Raw genomic sequence first — 27,380 nt, 5'->3', positions numbered from 1 at the left:
ATTCTCTAATCATCCTAATTTTTACTTGAATTAATTAAGCTGCAATTTTACCCTAGCCTTGCCCTTTTCCTAACACTAATGCAAACCCTAACTCTGAACCTAACCCCATTTATACCCCTAATCCTAATAGTAGGGCAGATAGTCTTCTTTTTTTTTTTTTTTTTTGTTTTGGGGGGGGGGTCTGGTTGTGGGGCCTGAATTCTGGCCTGGGTGCTGTCCCTTAGCTCTTCAGCTCAAGGCTAGCGCTCTACCACTTGAGCCACAGTACCACTTCCGGTTTTTTTTCGTTTTGCTTATGTGGTGCTGAGGAATCGAACCCAGGGCCTCAGGCATGCAAGGCAAGAGCTCTACCACTGAGCCACTTCACAGCCCCCAGATAGTCTTCTTTACATTCATCCTTTAACTTAACTCCTAATTCTTACCAATCCTGCTTTCATACTTGCTCTTTTGGGTATTATTTCATACATTACTCTGAACAAAGATTTATAGTTGACATTTGTACTTTCTCCATTACTTACTTTTGTGCTGCCAGGTAATATGAATGCAAAACTTATATAAAGCAGCCATTAATTCTGTATATATCGGTTCAACTTTCTACCCTAAATAGATAAGAAATTGAAAATTTATTATTACCATTATCAATAATATTTAATTCATTGATCGAGAAACTGGATGGTATTCTGTGATACAGTGCAACGTCAAGAAAAGATAAACCGTTAAAAGTATTTTGAAATATAATCAATAAATACATTTCGAGAATTGACATATTTCATGAAAATGCCATTTTGACTAAGCAGAATTTGTGATAATTAACTATGCTGGCATTTTCATCTTGCAGATAATAAGGAAGAACAAATTCTGGTATTACATATTTGATTTTGACCTTTAAGGGAGGACTGACTGATAAGAACATTAGGGAAAAATAATTAGGTCATTTTTGAGTGTCTAATAATCAAGGAAAGTAAAACAGATTCCTCAAGTTCTGGAAATAGAATTTGAGGAAATGATTAGTGATTATTAAAAGATGATTAAATAAAGAATAAATTTTTATTTATAAGGATTAAACTATTTTATTTATAATGATTAAATTTTAAAATAGTAATCTTTTTTTGTTTTTATATATTGTTCAGTTGTGGGGCTTCAACTTAGGGCCTGGGCGCTGTCCCTGAGCTTTTGCATTCAAGGCTAGTGCTCTAACACTTTGAGCCATAGCACCGCTTCTGGTTTTCTGAGGGTTTCATGGACTTTCCTGCCCAGACTGGCCTTAGAACCACGATCTTCAGGTCTTAGTAGCTAGGAAGTAATCTTATTTCTTATTATGCCTATTAAGAGAAAGAATAAATTATCAGGAAGGAAATAGTCTACATGGGATTGAGAATAAGGGAGATAAAGACAAACTGTGATCATTGAACCTTCTGGCCATTCACCAGAGCAGGTACCTAGTCAGTCTAACCAGCAAACTCTATTGTGGAAGAAATGGGTGGAGTTTTCAAAACTTTAAGGCACCATCCTTTCTGACTGAACCCATTGTTTGGAGGTAGACTTTCTAATTACGGGTAGGTTACATGGTTTCTTATTTCAATTTGTGCTTTTTGTACTGAGCCCTGAACCCAAGGTCCCATACTCTTGCTAGGCAAATTAATGTTATGCATCACTTTCCTATTTGATTAGGTATGAATTCTTTCTTTCTTTCTTTTCTTTCTTTCTTTTTTTTTTTTTTTTTTGTGGCCGGTCCTGGGGTCTGGAGCCTGGGCGCTGTCCCTCAGCTCTTCAGCTGAAGGCTGGCGCTCTACCACTTGAGCCACAATGCCACTTCTGGCTTTTTCTGCTTCTGAGGAATCTAACCCAGGGCCTCATACATGCAAGGCAAACACTCTACCACTGAGCCACCTTCCCAGCCTGATTAGTGCATGAATTCTCTTAAATGTTAATCTATTAAAAAAAAAAAAGTATTTTAAGATCTCCAAAAATAGCATCAAGAAAGGCTATGTCTCGTTCATATTTCTGTAACTTCTCTTAACTATAATTCTATGAACATATATACAAAAACCAAAATTTACAAACATTTCAAGAGCAGTGTGGGAAATGTAGATTATTTGTCTAGAAACAAATATATTTAACTAGCTAAAAATATAAGTTGGGAATAAGAATAACCCATAATACCCAGAGACCACTTCCGGCGGCTTTGAAAGACTCAGAACCAGGAGTAGAGAAGCAGAGTCATAAGCTCTGCCCCTTGAGAGTGTGTGAGCTCTTATCCCTTCTCCCCTTACTACTCCATGAAAGATTTCCTTCTTCCCTTCCTTGCCTCGCCGTACAGGAGTCTAAATAGAACTCAACTCAAGTCTAGGAAGCTCTAGGGCAGAGTAAGAGACTCTGAATGGCCAAATGGAACAGCCATTCTGGCTTGTTCATTCTGCTGGCTCACATAACATCTTATGGTGTTTTCTATTGAAGGTAAATCTTGCTTGGGATCTCAGCAAGGCTGTGTGATGCACAAAGAGCACAAGATTAAATTCTTTTTGGAGTAAAAGAATGAAATAGGCAAGTGGCTGAGGCATATGATACGATTTTAGCATCTGAGGAAAAATATAGACAAGCATGACCTATACTTTTTGTTTAGGATAGTCCATTTTGTTTGGATTGTTCCATTTCTTTTGTAATCTCCATTTTGTAACTGATGTCTTTGAGGTACATTAGACTTACTGAAGTTTTAAAAGCCCTCACTTGCCAGGCGCAGGTGGCTCACACCTGTCATCCAAGCTACTCAGGAAGCTGATCTCTGAGGATCATGGTTCAAAGCCAGCCGGGGCAGGAAAGTCCATGAGACTCATATCTCCAATTAACCACCAGAAAACCAGAAGTGGCAATATGGCTTGAGTGATAGAGTACTCACTTTGAGCTGAAGAGCTCAGGGACAGTGCCCAGGCCCAGAGTTCAACCCCTACAATGGACAGAAAAGCCCTCTTACAGCTCCAGAGAGGAGGTCTTTTTCTGGATGGGTTCAAGTGGAAGTCCTGTCAGTAATTCAGGAATATTGGAAAGAAGAGAAGAGATTTGAGCAAAGAGTAGATGGGAAAGATAGTGCTTATGTTTTTCAAAGGGAAGAGAGAAAGTGTAGTTTTTGGCCTTCAGTAGCCATTGCAGGTTGACAGCATGGGTCTGACCAAACTCCTACCTGTACCAAAAAGAATGCATGACCTTTCCCAAATGGACCAGGGAACTGTGATGTCCTATTGCATCTCCATTTAGCAGAATATTTTAATAGTCATCAGGATCCCATGGACGAGGTACAGAAGGTAGTTTGAGTGGCAATGGGATTATGAGAACTAGATAGATAAAGTGACCTCACACTCTCACTTGTAACTTGTAAGCACAATATTTGACCTTTTCATAATCATATACACAGCAGATGAAGAGAATGAAGATCACACTAATACAATTCCCATAGAGAAAACTGTCAGGGAAAGCTTTGGACAGCAAAATGGCAAACTCATTAAAGAGAACACAGTCTAAACCAACAATCTAAAATGGAGTAAGTGTAAACATGCTATTTCCTGCTGTATGCAGTTGTAAAAATATAAAACCAGAAACATTAGTCTCACCAGCAATTTGAGGAGAAAAGTTCTAGAGATTTATGATCTAAAATGTGGCCGCAAAACATGCCAGTGTTGCTTTTAGGTATGTGTACAAAGGAATTGAATGCACACTCAGGTTCTAGTATTGTAATATCACTCCCTTATGCTGGCTTGCCCACATGAGTTATTTTAACAGTCATTGCTTGGAAATAAATTGATGATGAGAGCTTCAGTTTTTAATTTTCTGATGCTGAGATTCTTGTTTCATGAATAACATCCATAGCATGTTCTGAAGTCATTAACCCGTTATCATTCCAGTGAAAATGCACACAAATTGGATGCTTGAGTAAGTTTTCTTCCTCCCAGTCTGTTAAATTTGAGTACCTGGGTTTAACAGTGACAATTCTGCTTTAATTGAAAGCATTTATTCATTTCTGAATGCCAGTGGCAAATTTATATGAACATTACTAATGTATTGAGCTTTTTGGTCTCAGCACTGTTTCAGGTAAATTCTAAATACTTTTCCTTTTATCACATAAATGAGCAAACGAGATTTTTAGATCCAAGCAGGAAAGTTTCTCAATTTATTTAAAAATTAAAGTAGAAGCATAGGTCCCATGGTTTCCCTTATTTGCAATATCTAGTATAGGTATGAGTCAAGCGGAAAAGGTCAGATAATGTGATGTTAGGAAAATGAACCCTTAAATATGTATTTTAATGTTTTCGTTTCTTTCATGCATGTGTTTCTAACGCATTTATAAGATTATTTCTTTGTTGCTTTGTATGTCCCTCCCCCACAGTGTAACCCCCGCTTTCACTATATTTGATGTCAGTATAACATGTGGAGGAGATGGGGACCAACAAGTCGTTTAAGGATTCAGGTGGACCTGTTGCAACAATGAGAAGTACAAAATGTCATGTCAAAACCAGCTTTACAATGTCGGTGTGGGGGGGAGGGGGGTATAATTGGGTGGGGGGAGGAGGGTATAATTGGGTGGGGGGAGGGGGGAGGCGGGGAAGGGAGGTGAAGGGTAAACAAAGGAGGAGGCTGCAATGCTTGGTAAGAAATGTATGCATTATCCTGCCCATGTAATTGTAGCACCTCTGTACAGTATGTTCTCAAATAAAATAAAATAAAATTTAAAAATAAAAATAAAAATTAAAGTAGATAGTTAAAAGAATCATTATTCCAAAAGTGGAGCTGTGGCTCAAAATGGTAGAGTGCTAGCCTTGAGCAAAAAAAAGGAACTGGGCCTAGATCCTGAGTTCAAGCCCCAGGACCAACAAAAAAATTGATCAACTAATTACGAATCATTTTTCCAAGTGAATAACTTGTTGCCTATGCCTAAAGCATTTCCCTATTAGATTTAAACTGCTTGCTGAATTAAGGGCTAATAATGCAAAATTTTTCTTTGAGACTTTGTGAGTGATCTAAACTGAAATACAATTTTAAAAGGAACAAGATGAATAATTTCCACACAAATAACACATGTGGGCACATTACTGTAGATTAATAATAAAATATATGAATTGCAAAGAGTTCCAGTCTAAAAATGTTGTTTCTCATAATCTGCCTAATTAGATATTATTTATTTATAAAGTCTAAAACAGCAGGGCTTTATAGCAAGCTACCAATGTTAAAAACAAAGCAGATTCAGGGAGAATACAAGTAAATTATTTATAGGTACTTTGTGTTTGGTTTTGAAGTCTACTGATGGAAATTATACAACAGTCCTGGGAAAATTTCTTCCTCATCTTTTCTTCTGATACCAAGCACATTCTGTAAAATCACAGCGAGGATATGCTATAGCTTTAGTCACTCTGAGCCTCTGCTGTGAATGCGAGCCTTTCCATCAGGGCAGTTCTGCGGAGTTGCTGAGCCCCACTGCTGTTCCCCATGGGAGAAGATTTACAAGTGCTTTTAGGAAAATGACGTGCTGGAGAGCAGAAACTAGTCACAAATGTGTAACAGGACCCATCTGGTTAAATATGGTACGCTTGTTTTAGTTGGTCTTCCTAATAAGAACTCATAGTATTCCTTATCCCTTGTGGATATCTAAAACCCTATCTAAGACTAAAACTCTGTGTGTGTGTGTGTGTGTGTGTGTGTGTGTGTGTGTGTGTGTAATGCACACGTGCACATGTATTTGTGTGTATATGTGCACACACATGTATAAATGTATATATGTGTGTGTACATTAATTACATGCATAATACATTTTTATATATTGTGTATACATTTTAATTATATACATGCATTTGTAGTTTGATGTAAAGCCTTTTTGTATTTAGGGTTTACAAATTAATATCCCTACATGAATTTGTATATGTATATATGTAAATGTATATGTTTGTAAATGTATATATGATGCCTAATATATTCAAATGTACAAGTTATTCCTATATAATGTATTAAAATATATATATTCATACCTATACACACTTTTTTGAATGTATACGTATCTGTATCAACTGTAGTTTATAAATTAGCACAATAAGACATCAACAGCAGTAAGTAATCTTAGAACAGTTATGAGAATGTATTGTAATGAAAGTTATGAAAGTATTCTCTTTCCCTCTCCCTCTTTCTCTCCCTCCCCCCTTCTCTCTCTCCCTCTCTCTCTCTCTCTCTTTTGTTGGTCCTGGGGCTTGAACTGTGGGCCTGGACACTGTGCTTGAGCTCTCCAGCTCAAGGTGAGTGCTCTACCACTTGCCACAGCACCACTTCCGATTTCCTGGTGGTTAATTGGAGATAAGAGTCTCCCGGACTTTCCTGCTTGGGCTGGCTTTGAACCTCGATCCTCAGATCTCAGCCTCTTGAGTAGCTAGGATTACAAGGATGAGCCACAGGCGCCCGCCTCTTGCTCTCTCTTATTGCACAATACCATAGTTTTTGTACTATTGTTGGCCGCAGGTGACTAGAACCTCTGAAAACAAAGACTCTGATAATGGGAGACTATTGTATTTGCAGATTCTACCCCAGAAAGGTGAGAGGAATGCCAAGTAAAAGTTTTTACCTCAATACCGTGGTTCTTTCATTCCAAGTCCTAACATGAAGGCTTTGTCTGTCCCAGGCCCTGCTGTGTGTTCTGCACAATACCACTTCTCCCGGTGGAAAACCAGATCTGCCCAAGAGCTAACTTCTTCCAACATCAAGCATTCATTCAGTCTGATAGTGGCACATGAAAGTCTGTCATTAAAGGCAACCCAATCCACATTGTTCCACGGCTCTCCTTTGAGCTCAGCACCCAACCAGTGTGGAGCTCAGCTCTCTCCCTGGGGCGCCAGTCTGCCTCCTTGCCTTTCTTGTTCCTCCCTGTCTTCCTGGACAATGGAGCAAGCATCCTTGAGGAATTGTAGTCTGCTTCTGCCCCAGCTTTGCTGTCTCCCCAGGGACACTGGCTGAAGAACCTCCTAATTGTCATTCTGAGAATGACACTTCTGAGAATACCATGGCTTAGTGATCATAAAGAAAAGAAACTCGTTTCTCACAGTTCTCAGGGCTGGGAAGTCCGTGACGGAGGAACAGGCCTGGATGACACTTCTGTGCTGTGTCATCCACAGTGGAAGGCAGTATAGAAGGGTTCGCCTCCAAGCGAGACTTGAGAGAACTGGAGGGAAGGCCAGACTTACCGTTTCGAGGAACCTATTTCTGTGATAAAGAGAATGAACACCTTAGACTACTCCCCCACCCCCACCACGCCCAGACTTTCCCATTAGGAACCAATGTGCTCAAACGTTGCGACTGGTCTTCACTGCAGATGCCCGGCACTGGATGTTCTCCTAAAGCTTTGAAATGAAAGAAAGCTCAGCACACTTCCTTCCTTCATCTGCTTTTGTAACATTCTGTTCTGTTCCTTCCAGATTTTCCCACTTCTTATAACTAGAGGAGTTTCTACTTCCTGCCACCCACACACTTCCACAAAATATGGGGTCCTGTGAGTGTACTTGTCCTCAAGGGTACCTTAGAAAGATGGAGTGTTGACATTCCTAAGGAAAGAAAATCTGTATTTTCCTGTATGTTACAGGAAAAATTCTAGGCACGGAGATAGAGGCACAGGATGATCATTGTCACATGGAATTAACTGAAACATCCATCAATAAAGATTCAGTGGTTAAACCGATTATGACACTAAATTGATTATGGAATACTATACTACAGAATACTATTCAATCGTGAAAAGCATTAGATCTATACGTGCTCCTCTGAACTTTATGTTGTAAATACATATAGATACATGTCTGCAGGAACATCAACTAGCACAGCCAATTACCAGCTGAGATTTGACATACTTGGAGAGAGGAAGAAAGGGAAATGAACACCTTTACTGTATACGTTTCTATGTTGTTATATTTTTTCATGACAAGCTATGTGTTACTTCTGTGGTTTTTAAGATTAAAAATAAGTGAAAATACCTCCCCATCGTTGTTACTGTACCCTTTTAGAATTGCTATTTCAAGGTAACAGGAAACACAGATGACTGAGGCAAACAGCTTATTCCACTTCAGCTCTCCTGTCCCCTTGTCTGTAAGAGCAAGATCTTCCGACAGTCTCTCTATGGAGTTGATTGCCTAGGAGAGTGGCTTCATTCTGTCCACTTCCTCTCCTCCTTCAGTCTTTTCTTAGCTCCTTCCCATTAAAAGTGTCCCATTAAGAGCTGCTCTTCTGCTAGGCAGTGGTGTTCTCCTGGTACCCTAGCACTTGAGTATCTGAAAAGGATAATCAAGTTGAAGGTCCACCTGAGCTGTGTGGTAGGACCCTGCCTGAAAACACACACACACACATACACACACACACACACACACACACACACACACACGCACGCATGCACGCACACACACATACCATCTTGCCTGTTTCCAAGGCCATCTCTTTTGCCTTAGAGATCAGCAACTCACAAAGCTCTTTCTGCACATTAACTATTTCCATCAATTCTGGTGTCTGCTGTAAATCAAATATGCAGTTCCTCACAGCCAGTTCTGCTGCTTTAAACCCAGTGCTTAGGGAAAGAGGAAGCAAACTTGCATAAACCCTGCATCTGGGTTGTAGGCCTTGGGGAGATTATTGTCCCCACCTATTTAAAACTAGACAGGCTTTGTTCCGCTGTCGTTCACTCCTCTGAAGAAATACTTACCACATCTTACAAGATTTGCATCTCTCTCTTACTACATTTTTGAACTTGTTATTCTGGAAGAGCACTAAACCCCTCCTGACTTTGGGTCATACTTGAAAGCCTCCTTTCAGAATAGTGCTTGCTCGCTCACTAAGCTGTAGCTGGCTTGATTAAGACACGCTGTTCTGGGTTTCTTCCAGTTAGGGAAAGACTTCCAAAAACTTAATTCCTGCTAGAGTTATTTCAAATACTTTTCATGCATAGCAACTAAAGATCCTTCTTTAGCTAATCAAATAGCTCCACATAGCATTAACATTTTATTCACTTACTAGCAAAATTGTCAGTTTGTCTTATATATGTTGGGTTAGCTACTTCATTTTTTTTTTCCTCTGAACATTGTAGCCAAAATAGAAAAACAGCAGTTCCAACTTGGTTGGTGTAACTAAGGTCTTAGGCATCCTCGGGGTAAAGTCACACATCAGTTCTTTTTCCCACACAGTGATCTCTAACAGCTTCACTCTCCTGTCTTACATTTCTTCTACTGTTTCCTTAGTTAAGTCAATAATATCGAATTCAGTCAGAAAATGCAATCATTGTAAGATGGGAGCCATGTCATAATAGATTGTCTCCAGATAACTGTCCTGACATGTGTGTTTTGCAGGTGCAAGTATTGGCATTATGATGACAACCTGCTCACGTCAAGCGTGGTCATTGTCTTCCATAACGAAGGATGGTCCACTCTCATGAGAACGGTGCACAGTGTGATCAAAAGGACACCACGAAAGTATTTAGCAGAAATCGTGTTGATTGATGATTTCAGCAATAAAGGTAACGGCTCTAGGACGGACCTTTTGATCAACCAGTTAATTTGAGCAGTGACCAAAATAAAGTTTGAAAATAATTCACTTTTTAACATTAAAAGGGTACTGATAACACCTATTATTAACAAGTTGACATAGTGGCACATCTTCTGAATGGAGAGCGCATGTGAGTAGCATGAAAATGCCTTTCAAAAGCTGGGCGCCAGTGGCTCATGCCTGTAATCCTAGCTACTCAGGAGGCTGAGATCTGAGGATCTCGGCTCAAAGCCAGCCCAGGCAGGAAAGTCCATGAGACTCTTATTTCCAATTAACTACCAAAAAACCGGAAGTGGCGCTGTGGCTCAGCTGGTAGAGTGTTGGCCTTGAACTGAAGAGCTAAGGGACAGCACCCAGAGTTCAAGCCCCATGACCAACGAAAGAAAGAAAGAAAGAGAGAGAGAAAGAAAGAAAGAAAATGCTTTTCAAATGGCCTCTGTAAAAGTGTTCATCCTCTAAACTTAATTTGGACTCTTTCAGTCTGGATAAACCCTGGCTGTATTTATAAGGATGTGACTAGAATCCTGAGTTCCATGCATGTTAGCATTAGAAAGAATGGAAGCAGAGCTTTCTTTCTCCCCCGCCCCGCTGCCTCCTCTTTGCCACTGAGTGCTTCCTTCACCTCTCCATTTATTGCACTACAGAATGTGTAACTGCACGTTTCCTACTATTCTGTTGCACTTAGCTTAGACATCGCGTTTGCAATTTTCTATGACAGGAATGTTTTCAACAGAAGTATTACAAGACAAATATTTGAAATGTTTTAAAACATCTATACAATAAAATAATATACATACTGCAATGAACTCCAAAGATATGGAGACAAATAACTTTTTTCTTAATTTTTTTTTCTGATGACTCTGCATTCTTTACCTTATATATGGTATAGTCACATGCACATCTGTGGGAGGGTGGGGGGAGGGCACAGAATCCGAGGAAAAAAGGTGAAAAAGCACATCAGTGGAGCCCACTGGACAGCGATGAAAGTAACTATGCAACTTGTGTGTAGTGATGGGAGGGAGGTAATGGGAGAGAATGAGGGAACAGACGACACTCTATGAAAGTAAATGAACTTACTACCTGACATGTGTAAATGTAACTCCACTGTATGTCACCTCTAAAACAACAATAAAGTGAATTAGAAATAAAATATACTACCAACATCATTTTAGGTTTAGGAAAAAGAAATCTAAATCAGAAACAACTTTGAGATAGCTCCTGCCTTTGTACTGACTTTGTGCAGCCCTATATTATTAAGTAACGTTTTTTTTAGCAGTCTAAAAAGAGAAAGTAAAGATACCCAAAAAGCTTTCTACCACCATAAAATAATTGCTTGGAGAAAGGTAGAAGAGAATTTGGGGCTTTTAGATGTTGGCTCATTTTACATTCATATTGTACTCATTAACTGTGTTGTTACAAATCTACCTTGTCAGTATCCAGCACCACATTTTGAAGGCAGCCACACAGTGTCTGTTTCCTGACTATGTATGGACATTGCCAACTCCCTTTAAACAGAGCACAGAAGATCTTTAACTGGTTGCCCCAACTCTGAAACAACTTTAAAAACGATTGTCCTAACTTCCAGAAAATGACATCGTGTGTGGTTAATCTAGCTGGAGTGGAAATTTAGTTTGTACTTTGCCCAGTAGATTCAAAAAGTAAACTTGGAAGTTTCTTTAAGAGACAAAGTACTAATATAAAAACCCACAGAGGAGCTTACTATTCATAATAACATTTAAGTTTCTGCAAGTTTCAGTGCCCTCTCTAACTGAAGTTCGAAGCCCTTAAACAGAGCAAGCTCCTGCACACACAGGCGCATTAACCAGCTAAGGCTGAGTCAAGCACACTCTGAGCGGCTCAGAGCCCCGGCTCAGGGCTCCATCTCCTTTACTGTGAGGCCCACATCTACAAAGCCTCAGTTCACAGAGGAAAAGCACAGACAGTGAAATAAGGAGGTCCTGTGGCTTCTGCTTCACCATCTTGTTTTGCCACAGCCAGTGGCATGCCTGCCTGGCACTGGTGGGTTCAAGACAGATGGCCACATTCTTCCAGGGCATGGCAGTGGCTATTCTGAGCCTCGCTGAATCTCCCACAATAGAATAGCCTCAAGAAACTGGAAGTCACTGGACGCACCATTGCTCTTTGTGAGCTCTCCAAACCAGGGCTCCAAACTTGAAGAGCTGGCCACTTGTTCCTGTTCATAAAAGTATAGAAAGAATGTTCACCTATCCAAAGAGCACCTAATGAAATTCAGAAACACTTAAAAAAAAGAACTTAGAACTGTACCAGGCTTTACAAAAAAGAAAAAAAGAAAAGGAAGAAAGGAAAGAAGGAAAGAAAGAGAAAGAAAAAGAAAGAAAGAAAGAAAGAGAGAGAGAAAGAAAGAAAGAATCCTTCCCAAACAAAAAATTAAATCTGAAGAGGAAATTATTCAAATATTTTAGGGGGTATATTATAACCATAAGAATTTTGTTTATAATACTCATTAAAACTGGTTCCAAAATGGAAGGAAAAAAATCTCTCAGTTCTGAATGCCATGTGTGCGGGTGTCTTGCTAATAATAAGCTTCCTGAAATGGATAAAATATTATGTCCATTTACACACCAGCTTAGCTCCAATACAGCATTTGTGTATGTGTGGTTTTTTGGTATCCAAGGGCCAAACTTTTAAACAGTTTTAAGCAATTGTTGTGTCCTCAAGAAGCGTCTTTAAAGGCTCCAGAAGCCTGTTCTGGCTGCCATGAGCCAATTTCATGGGCTCCTAGTGATAAACAAAATCTGTTGTCTCACAGTGGGAAGCCAAGACAGAAATCTGGCCAAATGTGTCTGGTTTTTATAACACAGAATTTCCTCTACTTAATTACAGACATATATGTGTGTGTCTGTAATTATAATGGTTATAATTGAATATAATCTGCTATACACTTGTGAAGCTAAAGATACTGAGAAACTAGGATCTTTTGATTATTATTTGCCAACTTGATGGGAATCATATTCATCGCAGCAGGGTTACAACTTATTATATTTGGAAAAAGATGGTCTAGATAGAAAATATGAAATGAACTATAGCCTGTGCAGACTCCAGGGAAATTGTGTAATGTTGTAAAGTAGTCATTGCACCTTCAGGAATCCTGAATAATTGCATCTGACAACTTAAAAAAAAAACAGTGTTTCTGAAAGCTAAGCTTATTTTATCTTGTATGTTGGATCTTAAATCCCAGGCCTGGGCACCGTCTCAGCTTTTTGCCGAAGGCTGGTACTCTATCACTTGAGCCCCCAGCTCTACTTCTGGCTTTTTGGTACTTAACTGGCAAATAAGAGTCCCACAGAAAGCTGCAAGCTGGTGGTTCACGCCTGTAATCCTAGCTACTCAGGAGGCTGAGATCTGAAGATCATGGTTCAAAGCCAGCAACCACAGGAAAATTCTGAGAGACTCTTATTTCCAGTTATCTCCACAGCTCTGGAAGTGGAGCTGTGACTCAAAGTGGTACAGCACTATCCTTGAACAGAATACCTCAGGGACAGCACCCATGCCCAGAGTTCAACTCCTACCATTGACCAAAAAAAAAAAAAGAGTCCCACAGACTTTCCTGCCTGGGCATTAGCCACATACACATAGCCTGAAAGGTGTTAGACTTGACATTAAACATTTAAACTTTGGGGGAAAAAAAGTGTAGTGTTGGGAGTGTATCTTAGTGATAGCTAAGTGGTAGCTAAGCCTAGCATGCATGAAGCCTTGGTTCAATTCCTCAGAACCACATAAACAGAAAAAGGCAGAAGTGGTGCTGTGACCGAAGTGGTAGAGTGCTAGCCTGGAGCAAAAAAAAAAAGTTCAGAGGGCTGGGAATGTGGCTTAGTGGTAGAGTGCTTGCCTAGCAAGGATGAAAAGTTCAGAGGGCTGGGAATGTGGCTTAGTGGTAGAGTGCTTGCCTAGCAAGGATGAAGCCCTGGGTTCAATTCCTCAGTCCCACATAAACAGAGAAAGCCAGAAATGGTGCTGTGGCTTAAGTAGTAGAGTGCTAGCCTTGAGCAAAAGAACCTCAGAGACAGTGCCCAAGCCCTGAGTTCAAGCCCCAAGACTGGCAATAAATAGATAGGTAGGTAGGTAGGTAGATAGATAGATAGATAGATAGATAGATAGATAGATAGATAGATAGATAGATAGATAGATAGATAAGAAAAAAGTTTAAAAGATTTTAAAGCTCCAACTGTTGATTAGAAAGTCACCATGTAATGTTTAGAAAGATACTAATCAGTCTTCTGTAGATACATTAAGCTTAAAATTTAGTGTAAATCTAGTGGAGATTTAATCTATGGCTTCAGTACCGTCCAGAATACATTCTACCACTGGGCAATCACTGTCTTAATAGATGAAGCAATTTTTGTAACCTGTGGAATATTGTTTGCTGCCTTCCCCATTTGTGTCTTGTCTTTATTGCTGGAGAGGAAAAAAAAAGCTTTATATACAAATGTCTAACTTCGAATTTTGATTGGATTTTTTCCATCCACAGACCACTTAAAAAAAAAACTGGATGACTATATTAAACAGTGGAATGGCCTAGTGAAGGTATATCGAAATGAGAGAAGAGAAGGGTTAATCCAAGCACGGAGCATTGGTGCCCAGAAGGCTAAGCTTGGACAGGTAGGAAACCCTTACCGTCTCTATAATGTCACAGCTTTCGACTTAGTAACTAAAAGATCATATACATTTTAATTACTCATTGGTGGTTTCTTTTAAAAATTGAAATGAGGATGCTAGCTTGAACAAACGTATGTGTCAAAATTGGCTATAATGCTAATTCTCATTAGCATCTAAATGTAAATTGTATACGATGTATGATATTCCATGTGTGAGGAGTATTCTTTCACCCTGCCTCTTTTCTTTAAGGTTTTGATATACCTTGATGCCCACTGTGAGGTAGCAGTTAACTGGTATGCACCACTTGTAGCTCCCATATCTAAGGACAGGTAACATTACCTTGCTTTTTTGTTTTTTCTTTCTTAGTTGAAAAGTAAGCCTTGTCCTAGAAGGGCAACTAACATTCTCACTCTGATCGCAGTTCTACTCTGTGCACCACGTGTTGTGTTTAAAGTGTTGTTACCATGAGCTAGTTACCTGGGAGTAGAGCTAGGTTATAGTTTAAGCGATGCAAATACAGAAAGTCTGGCATTTGAGGGAGACCAAGGTATCCCCCTGGAGAGTCTGTTACTGAGACTTCCTCTAATTCTAGACACTTCTCTAAGATTCGTACTGATTACTGTCCCTAAACTGGAGTAAAAGCATTAAAAATCTTGGAAGATTAGTGCTTTGAATATATATTTATATATATATATATAGCATACATATTAAATTATATACATTTTATATATAGTTGTTTCTTTTGCCTTTTTAAAAATTACTTCACATAGTAAGGGCTACTTGTTATTTTGTCAAGTTTTTGAGTGTCCTATAGAAACTCTAAGGTTTAAAAATAGACAACTACTCCATGGAGATGTGGCGATCACTATTAAATTTCCGAAAACGTCTGAATTATTAGAAGGCAGTCTCCTCCAACTACTTCTCAGAGTCCTTGTTGCTTCCTGTCCAGAATTCTGACGGTTTTAGAATGCTGACTGCTTTAGAATTGAAGCAAATGATACATATCATGTAGCAGTTAGCATGTGTCAGAGAGAGAACCTGAGGAGGCTTTATCCTAAGGAAGGCCTATCATACTGAAGGCCTATCATAAACACTTTGCCATGTTGTCTGGGTTAATCCTCACAGGAACCCTGTAAAGCAGAGCTGGCTCCAATTTTCTGAAAAGATTACTAAAGATTAGAAAAAATAACTAATTTGTTCCAAATCTAATAGCTAATAACCCGTCAAATGGAGGTCTCTGGGCCACTTTACTTGCCACCATTTTTTAGAAATGGGAAAGGCATGAGGGTAAGGAAAGATTCTTAATCAGGGATCAGGTAACTCTCCCATGGGATACTAGCATTCCTGCCAGTAGGCAAGTGGCTTTCCAAAGGCCATAGCCACACCCCACCCATCCTCCTGAGCAAGCAAGACCACACTCTGAGAATGCAGCATCCTTCTTGAGTCCTTTCCCCCAATCAGCATTCTCAACCCCGTAGACTTTTTCCCCTTTCTCTTGGTTTCTAAGCATCTAGAAAGTAGTGTGACCTAGTTTTATGGAAGAGCCGTGATCTCTGTTTTAGGAAATACATTTTAGAATCTTGCTGATGAGATCAGCATGGCACCAAAGCAGGGTATCAAATTATCTTTGTAATGTTAACTCTACATTCAACTAGTTATGTAGCGCTTACATTTTTATGAAGCCTAACTACAGGATTTTTTTTTTCCTTTCTTTATGGCAGTTTCTCTGACCATTTTTTAAGTTCTTCAACAGATTTTGAGAGATTTTTTTTTCTTTCTGCTTTTTTTAAGCAGCTGTATAGATTTTTTTCTTTTTTTTGCAATGAAAGGAGGAAGAAAGGAGATGAAGTAAAAGCACAGAAACACATTTTCACAATAAAGACTTCTAAAGCAACCAAGAGTTGGGAGAACTAAGAATGTGGCAAGAGCATATGCACACACACACACACATACACACACACACACACACACACCTATACATACACACACTTTATTTTTATTTATTTTTACTATCTTTCAGTAGATGTGCAAATGGTTTTTTCAGTTCACCATGTTAGTTTATGGCCAGGTACTTTAAATGGGAATGGGGAAGGAAAATGTAGGCAGAAAAATCTTATAAATAACACAAAAAATACCCAGAGAAAGTTACCAGTAAAAAAAGGGGAAAACACTAGTAAACTCGATGCCCATAAGCCAAGGGGAAAAGTCACCTCTTTGCCGCCCTTACCTTAATAGGCTCCTGGGTTTTCATGGGACATTCATTTTCTATTTCACCATTAGATAGTTAAGTTGCCAAATGCAAAACCAACCTACAGAAAGGGCCAACGTAGGTAGGCATGCTAAACTAGTCAGTTGTGGCTTCTTAAATGCTTTTTCATTTTCTGTAAATGTTTCAGAACTACATGTACTGTGCCTCTAATAGATTACATAGATGGGAATGATTATTCCATTGAACCACAGCAAGGTGGGGATGAAGATGGCTTTGCCAGAGGGGCCTGGGACTGGAGCTTACTGTGGAAACGTGTTCCTCTAAGCCACAAGGAAAAGGCCAAAAGAAAACATAAAACTGAGCCTTATCGGTAAAGATGATTACTTTTCAATTTTCACTGAATGTTTACCTAAGTCCTCTCTTTTTCCTTCCTCATGAACTCGTGTACATGTGTGGTTCCCTACATTGATTTTCATTTGACTTTTGCTGCCATCAACCCAATTCAGAACCATTTGCACTGTGCCGCTTATTGATGTCATAAATGGCAACACATATGAAATTATACCCCAAGGGGGTGGTGATGAAGATGGGTATGCCCGAGGAGCATGGGATTGGAGCATGCTCTGGAAACGGGTGCCCCTGACCTCTCGAGAGAAGAGACTGAGAAAGACAAAAACTGAACCGTATCGGTAATCACTAAATCACTTACCTATCTTCCTTCCTCTCTCCTGGCTGCTAATCCATTAACCTCTTGCAAGCTGAAAACCGGCTCACACTGTAGATGCTGCCTCAGAGGCTGGAAGGGTTTCTTTCTTCTCTCAGGCTTGGCTCAAAGCTTTCAATTCACATTTACCCTCAATGCCATCTCCTCTGACTGCTGAGTGGGACAGGCAGGGGACAGCAGGAAACACATGATTAGCTCCAAGTAGATGTAAGTGAAGAAAAATGTCTCCTGTGCCAGTAGACTGGATCATAGGTTTGAGTCTTTGGATGATAAGGGTATTCTATAAATTCAAACTAAATGACTGATAATCCAAGACTTCATTTCTACTCGAATGCCATGAGGGTAAGGCTAACAATGAAAGAAAAACATTAAGGCATCTGGGGATATTTTTTTCCTCTTTGGCTTTACATGTTTATATGCTAATTTTGAATCAGTTAAATATGAATGAATAGAAAAAGACACAGATTTGCCGGGCACTGATGGCTCCTACCTACAATCCAAGCTACTCAGGAGGCTGAATCCCTCTGAAGATTGTGGTTCAAAGCCAGCCTGGGCTTTAACCACCAAAAATCAGGAAATGGCTCTGTAGCTGAAAGCGGTAGAGCAGTAGCCTTGAGCAAAAAAGCTCAGGGACAGAGCCCAGGTCCTGAGTTCAAGCTCCAGGACCAGCATATCTCCCCCCACCAAAAAAAAAAAAAAAAACACTAGGAAATGCTGCATAGAATCATTTATTGTCAAAACATTTCAGAGTCAAACTCTATTTCCATATTAACTTTTGTCATATCATGTGGTTTTTCACATAAAACAATTTATTGTTACTGTCTTCTTCCACCTTTTAATTAGAATGTATTCCTGTCTTTCAAAACAGTAGCCCCAGGTGAAAAATTTACTCAGATGTTAGTATAGCGTTCTCTAGAATGTGTCTATTTGGTGTTTTTGATCGTGCAGTTCTACCTTTGTTCTCTTTCTCCTTGTTACACTGCTGGGAATGGTAGAATTAATTCTGTTTTAGGAAAATGCTTCAGTGTCATGGAATGTTGGCGGGTTTGGGCACGTCGTATCTAGATACTGAATGGCAAACATAAAGAAATGACAGGAACTTAAACTTTATTTAACCACATTTTCCAAATTTTGAAAATTTCAGACTAGTTTAGTAATCTGCTGCTGACCTGCTTAGTTCTCTAACAAGTCTGGAAAAAAAAATAATAAAAAGTTCCAATGACATTTATATTTTTTGCCTATTCCATGGCCTAGTAAAGGCTTTTTGTTTTGTTTCTTTTTTGTGCTTAGGCTAGGGTTTGAACTCAGACCTGGGTGCTATCCTTTAGCTTTTTTTGGCTCAGAATTAGCGCTCTACCACTGGAGCCACAGCTCCACTTCCAGCTTTCTGGCAGTTAACTGGAAATAAGAGTCTCACAGATTTTTCTACTTGGGCTGGCTTTGTACTGCATTCCTTAGATCTCAGCCTCCTGCGCCATTAGGATTACAGGTGTTAGGCAGCACTCACATTTTAACTGAGCTAGGAAATTTTAAGGAATGATGCCCTTTAACTCACTAGTTTGCTTGTCAAGCTGCATTTTCAAATATGTACTGAGATGAAGAGGAATCTATTGGCGAAAAGGCATGGTTACTATGAAGCAGTTTTCAGTGACACTCAATGTGACATGAAAGTATAACCAAAAGTATAAAAAGTAGTTCTGTTGCATGAGTTGAGCAATATCTTTGAAGAAGAAAAGACAGAGAAGAATGACTTTCTCTTGATGCAATTTGCCTTTAGAATTGACAGCTTCTCCACTTAGCAAGTATTTATTGAGTGCTTTCTGTGTGCCAGCCACTGTTTGGGGTGGGAAGTTGAACAGTTAACTGCACAAACAACTCTGGAGCAAGCAGCTAGGTTCTATATTATCATGAAAATTAACACATATGTGGCTCATGCTGAAAGGGGCACCTAATCCAGCCTAGAGGGTCAGGAAAGATCTTGTGATAAGTTATTGAGGCCAAGATCTGAGGGACAGAGAGAGAAAAGGGAAGAGAGAGAGAGAAAAGGGAAGAGAGAGAGAGGGCCCGAGGAGTAACATCTGGCAGAGCCCTCCAGATGTACTTGGGGCAAAAACAGAGCCATGAAGGGCTCATAGAAGGCAGAAGCCAGGAGAGCTTAGTGCCTGAAGGGTTCTTTAAGGCCTCTCTACTCTGGTTGCTGTGTGCTTCTATCCCGGTGGGGAGAGAATGGGATAAAGGACGGGAGCACGTGTGGCACGGCAGTGTGTGGACTGATCAGTATTGTCTTTGTCTAAGGTGAAGTTGGAAAGTAGACAGATGCAAAGTGAACATTCAAGGAAGAAACAATTCAGCTCAGTGATAGACTTGAATATTAGGTGTGAATCATGAATAAATACCTTAATGGTATTGTTTCCCAACACTAGGGAATCAGGATGCACTATTAGTTGCTTAGCAGCAGTGGAGTGCTAAGCAGTGGAATGCGGTGCAGAACCCATTAAAAATTACTCCACTATTAGTTTTACAATAGTCGTAATGACTTAGCACTAAAAAGCTACACAAAGCCAGGTAACTCACACCCTGTGGCTCTCACCTGTAATCCTCTCAGGAGGTCAAGTTCTGAGGTTCGAGGTTTGAAGCCAGCCTGGGCAGGGAAGTCCATGAGACTTTTATCTCCAATTAACCACCAGGAAATGAGAAGTGGTGCTGTGGATCTAAGTGGTAGAGCACCAGCCTTGTGCAAAAGAAGCTCAGGAACCGTCCCCAGGCCCTGAGTTGAATCACTACAACCAGCAACAACAACAAAAAGTTACCTGACTCTTTTTCTCGTGCCCCTAAAAAAAATCCACTTTTAAGATCCATCCAAGAAGGTCACAAGGTCACCCTTTTGCATTCCTACTCCTAAGTAAACAGCAACATGGAATTGTCCTGTGTCTTTCCCATGCTACATTTGCAAACTCTGGAGGAACTGTGGCTGTTCTAAGGTGATTTACACTCATATTCGGCAAGCCCCTAAGCCATAAAATTAAAAAATGACAGTCTGCTTTCATAGTGTATGGTTTTGTTCATCCCAGAGCAACGCATAAATCATGGCAGGAGCAGTTAGCAGACCATGGCTATGTGGTTCAATGTTCTAGGAGTGAAAGCGGAATTTTTATTTCAGCTGTTTTCATTTTTAAAACAAGGGAACCAGTACGCCCTCTAATGGTGACATATCAGAATGTTCTGAAAGTTGATTATAAACTTTTAGTTAGAAATCTTGGTAACTCGAGGGATTTCGAGCATATTGTTTTATGACAGGTTTATAGTTTCTTCATGTTTGGCCATCAGTGATATCTCTTCTATGCATATTTAGGCTGTATCCCCGAAAAGCTTGCTCTCTATTGGTGAAGGGATGCTGGAGGGGGATTCTCTTGAATAATAATGATTGCAGTGTGTCTTCTCCTCAGGTCTCCAGCCATGGCTGGCGGATTATTTGCCATCGAACGAGAGTTCTTCTTTGAACTGGGTCTCTATGATCCAGGGCTCCAAATCTGGGGTGGTGAAAACTTTGAGATCTCGTACAAGGTAACATTTTTCACTTAAAAAAAGGCAGTTTTCTCAGTAGTTACTGACTTAGGACTTTGAGAGGGAGCTTTTTTTTTTTTTTTAATGTATAACATGCACTTCTCAACTCTAAGGAACAACTTTAAATACAAACATTTATACCTTTTTTGAGAAAATAAAGCAAACTCTAAATGTAAATGGCTGTAGGGCTCAGTTCATTGTGGCCAACAAACCAGAAATGTAAATCCCACTGAAGGCTTTCAGACATGGGGGCTTTGTATTGCAGTGGTTCTTGGAGAATCTGCATGTATTGGGACTGCGTAGTGATGCTACCTCACTGTAGGACAAGAAGCAGAAAAAGAGAGAGAGAGAGAGAGATAATGGCATTCAGCTGACACAGCGTCGTCTCTCTTCTCTTTCTCTTTTCCCTCTGTTGTCTTCGTGTGCCTCCATCTTGTGTGGACCCCCAGTTTGCTCTCCCCCCCAATAAACTCTTTTTCTACCTGAAAAACAAACAAACAAACATCATTGTGCTGAAGATAGAAAGCGAGACAGAACTGCAAAGGTACATGGTATAGTTAAGCTGAGATAAGGGGAGGGGAGAGGATTCCACAGTTAAATAAAAGTATAGTATAGATTTGAACATGAAACAGGTAAAGCGCAGTTTGGCAGAGTCCAGCAGCATGAATAAGACATCTAAGAAAATAAAGTTAACAGGCACATCAGGATCTCATTGAAGAGCATCTAATGCCAAGCTAAGAGATTTTTTACCTAATTTGATAAGCCGTAAGAAGCCATCAAAGATACTAAGCAAGGCAATAACATGACCCAAAGCTGCCCTTCAGCTACAGTAATCTCTTTCTATAAATAAAGATAGAGTTAAATAGAGATAGGATGAAGGTGAAGAAGCCAGTTAGAAGGTTATTTTAATACTGACTCAAGTAGGGATTGTATTAGAAATGCTGGGATAGAACCGTTAGTTGTAATGAGAAAAGGCTGCTAAGGTAACTAAGGAAAAGTCCCTTTAGCAGCAATTGATTATTCTATTCCCATTGTCTTCCTCATTAGCATGTGAGTTTTTAAGAAGTGATATAACCTAAATAAAACTAACTAATATACATCTATAAAGGCTTGGTGTTTGTTTGTTTGTTTTGATAGGTTGTAGGGCTGTCCCTGAGCTTTTTCTGCTCAATCCTTATACTCTACCACAATGAGCCACAGCACCACTTCTGGTTTTCTGGGGGTGAATTGGAGATAGAAGTCTCTCAGGGACTTTCTTGCCCTGGCTGGCTTTGAACGACAATCCTCAGATCTCAGCCTCCTGAGTAGCTAGAATGACAGGCATGAGCCACTGGTGGCCCAGCAACTAAATTATTTTAAAATACTCAGTTTAGTGGACATTGATCAAAATGAACTAAGCAACTCAATGGCAGCGATGGGAAGGAGGGAACAAGTGGGGAAAAGGGAACAGCTGATGGTATGCAAAACAAAAGAAATGTACATATCATCCACGATGGAAGAAATAACTGTATTGCAAAACTCAGAGAACTCATAAATGTTATAAACCATTATAGACAATTTGTTTGAAAGTTAGAATGTGTTTGTGACTCTAAGCATCACTATCCCACAATTCTATGAAATTTGGGAAATTAGGTAACCACTTACTCACAATAAAGAATTTGAAAAAATAAAAATAAAATAATCAGTTTAGGATCTGTTTAGCTTACATATTCTGTGTTGTCCTGGTACCCAATTTAGATTTAGGATTTGCACGCACACAATGAACTTTCACTTGTTACCGGGTTGTACCTTTGGAACAACTTCCACAACATGTGATTTTATTTTATCTTGGTAGATTTGGCAGTGTGGTGGCAAACTGTTGTTTGTCCCTTGTTCCCGTGTTGGGCACATCTACCGTCTTGAAGGCTGGCAGGGAAACCCTCCACCGCTCTATGTTGGGTCGTCTCCAACTCTAAAGGTGAGTTGTTTGCTTACAAGAGAAGAAGGACAGTGTTAAAGTACTAGGACCACACCCACAGGTGCCTCTTAACCAGTGCCTTCTGGGAAGAAGAGTAAATATCTTTACCTTAACTTAGGCTCGACTTCCTTAGGAAATCTGTCATTCTTCAAGAGTATTCATTTTACTTATTTTCTTTTTCATTTATGTTTTTAATTGACAAGTATATTTGGCCAATAGGGTATTTTGATATATATATATATATATGATATATATTTGATAGTTTGCTGGATTGGCTTAAAGTTATCTATCATGTACCTTATAATCATGTTTTTCATGGGTAGGTAGGAATGCTTAAAATCGACTCCCTTAGTAATTTCATATATACAGTAATCTTAATGTACAACAGATCACCTGAGCTTACTCCCCCTGACTGAAATTTTGTATCCTTTGTCCAGCATTTCCCAACATTTTGAAAAATCTGGTTATTTTCCCTTACCTGGGTTGTTTCAAGTTCCTTGTGTATTTGGATACTAACTTCTTACAAGATTATGATTTATAGTTCTATTCTCTCATCCTTATATTCTCTCATATCTTCACACTGTTCATTGTCTCCTTTGAGATTTTTCTTTGTATGTGTCAGTAATGTGGCACTAATAGATTGTTCTGGGAGAAAGCATTCCTGTATTCAGCCAGGTTCTTTCTCTCCAACCCTTCCTGAGCATCAATTTCTTCCTTTGTTCATAGGATAGATTATATTATCTTAGAATTTATGATCTTCTACTTCTAGGACATCGTATTCTGCATGCATTATTTTTAATTGAACAAACACATGTGACATTTTTATACTTGGCACATAGTGTATTAGGGTCATTAGATTGCATGTCTTTGATGCTTAATTAAATGCCAGGTCCTGTAGAAACAAGTTGGTTATATGTCATGTGTTACATGTCATATGTCATGTGTCTCAGATGACTATGATATTCCAGCTATTTCTGTTTTCTATAGTGATAGAATTTTCTTTTTCACAGAATTATGTTAGAGTTGTGGAGGTTTGGTGGGATGAATATAAAGACTATTTCTATGCTAGTCGTCCTGAATCAAAGGCACTACCCTATGGGGATATATCCGAGCTGAAGAAATTTCGAGAAGATCACAACTGCAAAAGTTTCAAGTGGTTCATGGAAGAAATCGCTTATGACATCACTGCACACTACCCTTTGCCCTCCAAAAATGTGGAATGGGGAGAAGTAAGTATCAGCCCCAATTCACATCTTAAAATGTATGGTGTAGGCTTCGGGATGAGGGAGAGAGAGATGGAAATGTGTGAGTGAAATAAAAAAAAATCTTGAGGAAAAGTTGGGGTAAAACTGCGCTTCCACTAAACCACTATAGCCACTGACCACCGAGCTGAGCACCTTCTCTGACTGCCTTCGAGTATCTGCAGACACAACCAGTCCCCACACCCCCTGCCCCGGTGAGATCTACCCTTCACCACCCTCCTCCCAACCCAAGTGCCTTCCCCACCTTCACTTGCTCTGACTTTTTCTTTTTTCAATGGCACTTAGCACTCTCTAATGAATTAATGATTTTTTTTCCTGTTACAGTTTTTGCTTTTACATCCCATGTTTGCTTCCCTTGAAATGTGAGCTGGGGCGGGGGTCTTTATCATAGCATTGACTATCCGTACCATGTAGTCTGTCCTCAGTTAGTACTGAATGAATGGATGGATGAATGAATGAATTGGTTTTTCTGCCCTCCATTTATTATCTCACTGCTAAATTCCTCAGGTTAGCCTCTCCTTGCTGGGACCCCTGCCCCTCACACTTCATATCTCAGCCTTTCCCAAGCATTCCAGCTGAAACACTGTCTGTTTAAAAGCATTCTCCTCACATTCTCTCAGAGATCCTCCATGCACGGTGACAGGCTATTTTCTTTGCTCAGAAAGACAGATGGGCGGACAGACTCCCTCACCTTCTGTCACCTTACAGACTCTGTGGCCTGCGGACTGCGACTTGCTGCTCTTCCTATTTTCAGAAGCTCTCTCATCATAGTGCACAGCCAATATTTGCTGAATGAATACATATTTCATCCACATTTTACAGAGATGTGGTTTGAGATGACTGCACGGATCTATAATGTAACACAAAGCTAGATTCAAAAACTGAAAACCTGTTTGTTTTTCACCTTTATTACCCAGAGTCAGAGGAAAGCTTTCCGACCTGGCCCTATGCTCTGACATTTGCCCCTGAGAGACCTGGGGCATTTTTTAGTAGCTTCATAGCCACTGGGAAATCCCACACAATTCTTTTCTAAATGCTTAGCTACCTAGCATGTTACTATCATAATGAAGTAACTTTCTTCTACTTGCTGCTCATTCAATAAATTATCATGATCCTGAAATTACAATTAATAGTATCTTTTTTTTTTTCCTTTTTGTAGTGCTAGAGATTGAACTCAGGGCCTTGAGCTGGCCAGGCAAGTTCTCTGCCCACTTGAGTCATACCCCTAGTCATTTTCTTTTCATTTGTTATTTTGTTTTGTTTTGATCAGTCATGGGGTTTGAACTCAGCCCAGGTGCTGTCCCTGAGCTGAAGGCTAGCACTGTACCACTTGAGCCATAGCATCACTTCTGGTTTTCTGGTGGACTATTGGAGATAAGAGTCACATGGACTTTCAGACCCGGGCTGGCTTTGAACCGCGATTCTCAGATCTCAGCCTCCTAAGTAGCTAGGATTACAGGTGTAAACCACCAGTGCCCAGCTTCATTTCTTTTTATAGAGCCTCCCCGTTTTCCCCTGGTGCCAGCCTCAGACAGTAATGAAACCCGCCCCCCTCCAGAGTAACTGGGATTTCAGACACTACACACTCAGCTTGTTTTACCTAAGTTGGTCTAGGCTGCAGCCCTTCTATTTCCACCTCCAAGTAGCTGGAGTTACAGGTGTGCTCCACTATGCCTGGAGTTTAATTGTGTCCTATCTATCTTCACCGCCACCCCCCTCGCCCCATGGTATTTTATGGAAATCTGTATCAGCCCAGTGCCCTGTTAAGATGAACTCATTCCAACATTGACTTCAAGAAAATGACTTCAAAGATGACATATGCTCAGAAATACTTAAGAGACTATCGATACAGCCATAACCTGACAACACCGCTCCACCGCTCCCACACACACCACTCCTCTACTTCTCCCGTGAATAGCAGAATTGAGAGCAATTCTCTCTTCATCTGATATGAGAGCTTATTAAAAGCTAAAGGGTGTCCTGCTTCATCTTTTTATACATTTAGATCAGAGGCTTTGAAGCTTCATACTGCATTGACAGCATGGGAAGAACAAACGGAGGCTTTGTGGAGCTGGGGCCCTGCCACAGGATGGGAGGGAATCAGGTGAGTCTCCTCCTGTCTCACTCGAAGTGCCTGGGCAGTGTTAAGAGCTGCCAGGCTGATGGATCACAGGCAGGGTTCAGTTCAGTGTTTAGTCGAGAGGTTTTGTTTTCTGATAAAGCAAAACATTCTAAACAGAACTAACAGGGCTCATACAACATTTATCTAAATAAGAGGACTAACAGAGGTTGGGTTTCCCATAAGACCTCAATCCAGTGTTGATGTGTACAGACAGACATGAAAACATAGGTATGGCAGAATATATTGTGTAAGCCTCAGGGTTTTTTTTTTGCACGTGTCATTCAGTGCTGTACATTTCCCCAGTAAACTGGGCTATTACCACCAGTAATGTATATTTTACTCATATATTTGTCTTCTGTTCCATCTAGACTATGAAACATGATATCCATTTCCAATCTTTCATTTGCTCACATTGTTGGTACATAATAATGTGTTTATTGTTCACACTGTATGTTAGAGGCTAAAGAACATAATTATTTAAGTGCTCATGGGAGTCATAATTAACTTCAAAATAAATATGGCTCCTGCCTGTGGACTAATAGTTCTAAACACACAGAAAAATTACAGAACACTAAGTTACTGAGTTTAATTACAGCAGTTCAATTGCTTTCCCTTTGTAAAATGTATATACGCAGGGAAGTTTCCACTGTTATTTTATTGTTGCTTGTTTTTTCTTAACAGCTTTTCCGAATCAACGAAGCGAATCAGCTGATGCAGTATGACCAGTGTTTGACAAAGGGCCCTGATGGATCAAAAGTTATGATTACACACTGTAATCTAAATGAATTTAAGGAATGGCAATATTTAAAGGTATTGTTTCCACTCCTTGAATAATAGGATGTACTATTTCATTTTCAGTGACACCTGCCATGTAGAATTTTGATGACTAAAACTTGTACCCTACACGTGAATTGATTGGCATTATCTTCTCATCATTGTTCTTAATAATGAGGTCCCACATTGGTCTCTCATGTAATGAGGTCACGATGTCCACGATTTCAGAAACTCGGGAAAATCAGTGTTCCAGAGGCAATCAGCACCATTGTTGGAGGATCAAAATGGAGCATTTAAAATCTGAAAGAGTTGTTCTTCAAATAAAATATATTCATACTGTTAAAAAAAAATGTATTTCATGTCATCCACCAGGTGGAGATAGAGACTAACAAATAAAACCTGGGAGCCGAGACCTTCTCCGGCTCCTAATCAGTTTGGTAAATACAGCAGAATAAATCAGCAAGTGGCTTGCTTCAGAGGTCAGATTTATTCACAGGCCACGTTTGGGACACTTTCTGTTTCAGCTATGCATATTTAAAGCTCTAGAGAAAGTTGAGATTTAAACGTATGAATGGATTGAT

The 27,380-nt window shown here is 39.8% G+C and overlaps 1 protein-coding gene across 3 annotated transcripts in view; it reads left to right on the top strand.

Moving 5' to 3' along the window:
- Galnt7 (polypeptide N-acetylgalactosaminyltransferase 7) overlaps positions 1 to 27,380 on the top strand; it is a 121,928-nt gene that overhangs the window by 90,243 nt on the left and 4,305 nt on the right. For 2 of the 3 annotated variants that reach the window (XM_070016472.1, XM_070016475.1), the window contains exons 3-11: positions 9,354 to 9,520; positions 14,060 to 14,190; positions 14,437 to 14,516; positions 16,903 to 17,085; positions 20,567 to 20,684; positions 22,519 to 22,641; positions 23,652 to 23,870; positions 25,909 to 26,007; positions 26,707 to 26,835. In XM_070016472.1, the coding sequence (XP_069872573.1) occupies positions 9,354 to 9,520; positions 14,060 to 14,190; positions 14,437 to 14,516; positions 16,903 to 17,085; positions 20,567 to 20,684; positions 22,519 to 22,641; positions 23,652 to 23,870; positions 25,909 to 26,007; positions 26,707 to 26,835 (1,249 nt within the window). Of the gene's footprint in view, positions 1 to 9,353; positions 9,521 to 14,059; positions 14,191 to 14,436; positions 14,517 to 16,583; positions 16,767 to 16,902; positions 17,086 to 20,566; positions 20,685 to 22,518; positions 22,642 to 23,651; positions 23,871 to 25,908; positions 26,008 to 26,706; positions 26,836 to 27,380 lie in introns of all 3 variants that reach the window. The other variant, XM_070016474.1, reaches the window with a different exon arrangement.

The sequence above is a fragment of the Dipodomys merriami genome, unplaced genomic scaffold, assembly GCF_024711535.1.
Source record: "Dipodomys merriami isolate MVZ:Mamm:240054 unplaced genomic scaffold, mDipMer1.0.p SCAF_12, whole genome shotgun sequence".
Taxonomy (NCBI): Eukaryota; Metazoa; Chordata; class Mammalia; order Rodentia; family Heteromyidae; genus Dipodomys; species Dipodomys merriami.
Note: the sequence above shows the minus strand (reverse complement) of the source record. Positions and strands in the feature narration are given on the sequence as shown.